The sequence below is a fragment of the Haliaeetus albicilla genome, chromosome 22, assembly GCF_947461875.1.
Source record: "Haliaeetus albicilla chromosome 22, bHalAlb1.1, whole genome shotgun sequence".
NCBI classification, from domain to species: domain Eukaryota; kingdom Metazoa; phylum Chordata; class Aves; order Accipitriformes; family Accipitridae; genus Haliaeetus; species Haliaeetus albicilla.
In genome coordinates, this window is record NC_091504.1 from 5,774,023 (window position 1) to 5,780,497 (window position 6,475).

Genomic DNA, 6,475 nt, shown 5'->3' on the forward strand with positions numbered 1-6,475 from the left:
CTCTCCATTGATTAGCATGGGAGCAGAGACAAGGAGCTCACATGCCACTGCCTATTTTGTGCACACCTGAAGTGAGGCAAGAGGAGAGGAATCCCAGCTCCTGTGGGTTTGTGGCAGTCGTCACAGAAGGGAGCGGAGTCCCCTTCCAGCACCAGGACGGCACACCCTGAAGGAGATGCCTCGATTGACTCAGCTGTATCTGTTCCCGCAGAGGGGCAAAGGGGATCCCTCCCTGTCCCTGTCCAGGTGTCCTGTCTCATGGTGGAACAAAGGAAGGTGATTCTCATGGCCAACTCTTTTTCTGATAGAGGAAAGGACAGTGCTGGCAATAAGTGTCTCTCCCCAGCTGAGGGAGAGAACAGCAGTGATTTGTTCCATCTCTTTCACAGCAGCTTCCCCTGGAGCCCCAGGGACCCCAGGAGGGAGCCCAGAGAGGGCAGAGAAAGTGCTGCCTTGGGCTGGTCCTGTGCTGCTGAGCTGTGCCGGGCTCCTGGGGCGGAGGGAGCTCATGGTAAGTGGGCAGTGGTGCAGAGAGACAGCTCTGCCCAGGAGCGGCTCCTCTGCAAAGCGCAGCAGGGCTGAGGGCACTGCCTGCAAGGTGCCAAGAGGAGAGGAGTGAGGCAGAGAGAGGTTAAAGAGTCTGGGGTGGGAGGATGCTAGGAGCTCACTGACGGCAAAATCTTCACAGCCCTCTACATGGTAAGTCTCTGAGCTGCAGCACAATGATAGTGAGTATCCTGGAGGGATCTCCGAAGGCTGGTTCATCCCACTGCCTGCAGGATCTTTCAGGAGGACTCTGCAGTTTCCCTAGTAGAAAGGAGAAGGATGTGCTCCAGAGCAGGGCTTCCCTGCTGCACTCTCAGTAGGACAGGGCATGGCAGCTGCCTCCTCCTGGGGATGATTGCAGGGGTGAGAAGCCAGGTGTGCAGTGAGGGGTGCCCAGGGCTGTCCTTCCGAGCAGGGTCCCTGCGCTCCTGGGGGCTGTGTGCCGGGACAGGGACTCTGCTGCCTGCCAGGGTCAGCACTCAGCCTGCCCGGGGAGCTCCTCACAGCGCTGCAAAGAGAATCTGTGGGTGGAAGCAGCAACCCCAGGCAGGGCAGGGTCCTCCTGCTGTCAGGAGGGTGCTGCGTGGGTCAGGACTGCTCAGAGCTCCAGGTCGCTCCCAGGATATCTCTGGAGCTGATTTTTCAAGAGGAAGGTCAAGACAGGGGCTAGCTGAAAAGGAAGGCACTTTCCAGTCTCTGCTGTTTCCTGCCCTGGTGGGTTGAGGACACAGTGGGTTGGTAATCGAGTTTGTACAGTGTTTGACGGAGACTCCTAGAGCATTACCCCGAAAGAGATCAGATGGTTTGCGAGGCACCTCACAAATTCCCTTCCCACATTTCTGCCTACAGACAGCACCAAAATCACCTTTGTGGTTTCTTCAGGGATGATTTGACCTGCTCGTCAGGACCTGCTAATAGATAACTTCCCTTGGCCAGTGGCCATCTGATCAGTCCCGGTTTCTATTTACCTAGTTATGTATTACCCATTACTTTCTCCTCCTAAGCCGACAGCAGAGGCAACTGTTCCCAGTGGCACCCTCAGTGGTCACCAATCAGAGCTCAAGGGACCTGCCAAAGGTCTTCCTGAAAAGGAGAGAGGTAGTCTGAGGGGTTTCTAAAAAAATGAAGTAGGTGTTGCTCACAGAAGGTGACTAAATTCCCACTTTTTTACCTCCTTAAACAGATCCCTGTGCCCAGAGGGACCAAATGTCCAACAGCAGCTCCATCACTCAGTTCCTCCTCCTGGCATTCGCAGACACACAGGAGCTGCAGCTCTTGCACTTTGGGCTCTTCCTGGGCATCTACCTGGCTGCCCTCATGGGCAACGGCCTCATCATCACCACCATAGCCTGCGACCACCACCTCCACACCCCCATGTACTTCTTCCTTCTCAACCTCTCCCTCCTCGACCTTGGCTGCATTTCCACCACTCTCCCCAAAGTCATGGCCAACTCTCTCTGGGACACCAGGGCCATCTCCTACTTGGGATGTGCTGCCCAGGTCTTTCTGCTTGTCTTTTTCATTTCAGCAGAGTATTTTCTTCTCACCATCGTGGCCTATGACCGCTACATTGCCATCTGCAAACCCCTGCACTACGGGACCCTCCTGGGCAGCAGAGCTTGTGTCTACATGGCAGCAGCTGCCTGGGGAAGTGCTTGTTTCTATGCTTTGCTGCACACTGCCAATACATTTTCAATCCCTCTCTGCCAAAGTCATGCTGTAGACCAGTTCTTCTGTGAAATCCCCCAGATCCTCAAGCTCGCCTGCTCAGATGCCTACCTCAGGGAATTTCAACTTCTCATGTTTAGTGCTTTTGTCTTTTGGGGCTGTTTTGTCTTCATCGTGCTGTCCTATGTGCAGATCTTCAGGGCAGTGCTGAGGATCCCCTCTGAGCAGGGACGGCACAAAGCCTTTTCTACCTGCCTCCCTCACCTGGCCGTGGTCTCCCTGTTCCTCAGCACTGCCATATTTACCTGCCTGAAACCCCCCTCCATCTCCTCCCCATCCCTGAATCTGTTGGTGGCAGTGCTGTACTCAGTTCTGCCGCCAGCGGTGAACCCCCTCATCTACAGCGTGAGGAACCAGGAGCTCAAGGATGCAGTGTGGAAATGGGTGATGGAATTTTTCCAGAAGCTGTAGTGTCCATCTTCCTCAGCATATGACTCATAATGTAACTTATTACAGGCCCAGCCTTTCTTTATTAGTTTTAGTTGTTGTCATTGTTATTGGGCGAGTTTTTTTCTTCTCTCGCTTTTTGTTCTTGGGATAATGTTGTCCACAAAGACATGTGGACACCCCACTTTTACTTCATCATCTACCTCCCTCGTGTGACCCAGCGACTGTGAGAACAAGGAGCTATACTCCTTCTTTAATTAAACAAAATAAATGTACTTGCAGTGACTCTAGTGACTCTCTAACTAGAGAAGAGGTTATAGCAGCATTCTCCAAGTGATAATGATCCCGAGTGTCTCCTCAGGAGGTCTGGACAGGTAGAAGAAGCAGTCCCTTGAGGTCTGACTGTGTATGGACAACCTTGCTCCTCACCTCCCCAACGCCACCATTTTTCTCATCAGCCCTCTGGGACTTACCTCACTTTTCCTTGCGTCAGAACTCTCCACTGAAGTCTGCAGCTGGATGTTACAGCTCCTTTGCACCATCTTCCACCTGTGCTCCTTAGAGAACTCGCTGCCCACAGGCACAGAAGGATTTTTCCTCTTTGCAAGCAAAGAACAGTAAAGCATGGTCAAGTTTCATAAACAATAAAACACACTCCGCAAGCATATGCTAAGTACAGCCGGCTCCTAAAGAGGTTGCCTTTCTACAAGGGACAATCTTATGAGAAATATTTTAGGTCGGTAGATACAAAAAGACAGATATAAACATAATTAAAGAGTTGTCTAAGGAGGCAATTAGACTGTTGAAGGACAGGTAAGCTTTTAGTGTCTGAAGCTCAAAACAGCAGCATAGGTGAGAGGTATCTAAATGAACAAAGATTAAAGGGAGGGGAAACCTGGAGAAGAGTGGAAAGAGCCTTTGCCCAGACCATCTGCTGAAAAGATGATGTTAGAAATGGTCATTCTGTCCTGGACAGGGGAAAATATATGAAAGATTAGAGAAATTAAGCATGTGGTATAATAGGCAGAATGGTGGTAGTGAAGTTACAGGGGAAAATGGGTTTTTCTTTGGAATATCCCTTTTGAAAGGTCATTGGATTGGCAGAGGTCACTTGTGAGAGAGGAAAAGCAAATGTCGCACCCATCTTTGAAAAAGGCCAAAAGTGCAACCCAGGGACCCCCAGGCTGTACAAGCTGATGTTGGTGAAGAGTGTGCAATCAGAGTCCTCTTGAGTGACATTTCTGGGCGCCTAAAGGGGAAGAACTGTCAACATGGACTTACCAGGGGTAAATGACGCCTCGCCAAGCTGATAGCCTGCAGTTGTGCCTGAGGAGATAAAAAGTGGATGTCATGTTCCTCAGCTTCAGCAAAACTCTTAGCATGGTCTCCCTCATATTCTTCCACCCAACTTAGGACATTACGGTCTGGAAGAGTAGACAAAGGGATAGGTAAAACACCAGTTGGACGATCAGGCTGAGATGGGATGTACTGGAACGTTGTGGGGCAGCAGAGGGGATTCTCCTGGGCCCTGTGCAGTTTAACACCTTTAGCTGCGACCTGGAGGAGGCAGCTCTCACCATGTTTGTCGATGGCACTGGATTGGGAAATCCATTCCTGTGCCTCGGGACGCCATTCACGGGCAACCTGACAGGCAGAAGGACTGTCCTGTCAGGAACTTAATGAAATAGTAGAAGGACAAAGGCCAGGTCCTGTGCCTAGGACAGACTAACACCTTGCGGTGGCAGGGACTGGGGACTGCCTGGCTGGGGAGCAGCTCTGTGGAAATGGCCCTGCTGGTTCTGGGGGACAGAAGGCAAAACGTGATCCAGCACTGTGACCTGGTGGCAAAGGAAGCCAGCAGTGTCCTCGACTGTATAAAAGAGGAGCCTCGCCAAAAGAGTGAGGGAAATGATGGTCTCCCCCTGCTCATCACTCATTACACCACCTGTACGCTACTGCGTCCGTTTCTGGGCCCCCTGTTCAAGTGTACTGAGTCTGGCTGGGATGGGGTTAACTTCCTTTGCAGCAGCCCCGTAGGGTGCTATGTTTTGCATGTCTGCCTAAAACAGTATTGACAACACACCAGTGTTTTGGCTATTGCTGAACAGTGTTTGCACAGCGTCTAGGCCTTCTCTACTTCTCACTCTGCTCCCTCCCAGTGAGTAGGCTGGGGGTGGGCAAGAAGCTCTCGGGGGGACACAGCCAGGACAGCTGACCCCGACTGACCAAAGGCATATTCCCTAACATATGATGTCATGCTCAGCAATAAAACCAGGGGCAGAGGAAAAAGGAGGTGGATTTTTTTGTCATTCAAGGTGCCTGTTGCAGGGAGAGCGGCTGGGTGTCAGTCTGCTTGTGGGAGGTGTTGAGTGATTGTCTTTGCATTGCTTGTTGGTTTTGGTTTATGGAGGGTTTTTTACCTCTTTCCTTTGCCTATTGAACTGTTTTTATCTCAGCCCACAAGCTGCACAAGACCTCCATGTGCATGGGAAGGGACCTGACTGCCTGAGGAGTGCCCTGAGGGGAAGGGCCTGGGAACCATGACAATGCCATATGAGCCAGTGGGCTTCACGTTTCAAAAGGAAAGTGGAGAAACTGGAGAGGGTCCCAAGGAGGTCTGTCAAAATGGAGCTAGGAGCCTAAAGCATGAGGTGTGAGGAGATTCTGAGGAAACCGGGCCTCTCTAGCCTGCTAAAGGAGACATGGGGCAACCTAATAAGAGCCTAAACCTACCTGGAAAGATCACAGAGCCAAGCTGTCTTCCGCAGTGGATTATGATTATGACAGAGGCAACAGCCACAAACTGCCTCTTGGGAGGTTTAGGCTGAGCCTTAGGAAAAATAAAATGGACTAGGAGGAGTGTTGCTGTGGTCTCCACCTTTGGAGCTCTTCAGGTTTCAGCTCCACAAAATCACAGCCAGCCTGGAGCAGTCTCTTCCCCAGCAAGCCTTCCATGAGCCTTTGCCTTGCCACCCTCCGTACAAGTAGAGATTAAGCTGGAAGTGAGGGTCTCTACATGATATGCTCATAGGACAATTCAGGGTGGAAGGGAGCTCAGGAGGTCTCAAGTCCAGCCGCCAGCTCAAAGCAGGGCCAGCTCTGAGGTCACACCAGCTTGCTCAGTAAATGTCAGCATCCACAGAGAGAATTTACACACAAACCATGCACCTAAACTGCCATTACCAAAATGGAGAGAAAGCATTTGACCAGCTCCGTGAACACAGCTATCGGTGGGCCGTGCCTCCTGAAATTCCTGGGAACATCCACCTTCTTGTGCAGAGGAGTGCCATTCTTCTGCAAGTTTCCCGGCATATCTCCAGAGCATGGGGTGCTGTAGGCTGCAAACAGAATTGAAAGAAAGCCTCTGGCTTGGGTACTATCAACTTAATTGCTAAAAGAGAGGGAGGTGAAGGGAGCTCAGCACTTCCAGGTTCCTGCTGAGGTTTTAAGGCCTCTGAGAAAGGAGCTGAAGGTAATAGTTTTGAACTAGCATAGCCTTTAGATCATTTCCTATGTGATGGCTCTGCTCCCCCTTTTCAAACACTGGCACCCAGAAACCTCACCTGCTCTTCCTTCCTCTCCTCCCAAACCCTGATGGGAAGAAAGGAAGCAGCAAGGCCCTAGCCCTCCGTGAATCAGCAGGGGTCTGGCACTTGGAGGGCCACGGTGTCATTCCATGGTACCCTCCACAAAGAATCAAGCTGGGAAGTGAGTCTGCATGTCTGAATCAACAAGGTCCATGGACAGGCATAAATTACATAAATTACATGGGGGATGTTTTCATTAGTTGGTCCTCTGGGCAGTTGGGTTTCCT

The 6,475-nt window shown here is 51.3% G+C and overlaps 1 protein-coding gene across 1 annotated transcript; it reads left to right on the top strand.

Annotated features, from left to right (window-relative positions):
* Window positions 1–4,953, top strand: LOC138690412 (olfactory receptor 14C36-like). The gene is made up of 2 exons (XM_069809360.1): window positions 1–511; window positions 1,730–4,953. Exons 1-2 carry the CDS (start codon window positions 259–261, stop codon window positions 2,683–2,685), a joined length of 1,209 nt encoding a protein of 402 aa, XP_069665461.1. The 5' UTR covers window positions 1–258; the 3' UTR covers window positions 2,686–4,953.
* Window positions 4,954–6,475: the final 1,522 nt, after the last annotated feature.

Excerpts from the sequence above, each read along its gene's own strand:
- LOC138690412 (XM_069809360.1), top strand. The coding sequence starts at position 259 with ATGGTGGAACAAAGGAAGGTGATTCTCATGGCCAACTCTTTTTCTGAT. Across the intron at positions 512-1,729 it reads TGGGGCGGAGGGAGCTCATG|ATCCCTGTGCCCAGAGGGAC; the intron begins GTAAGTGGGCAG and ends CTCCTTAAACAG.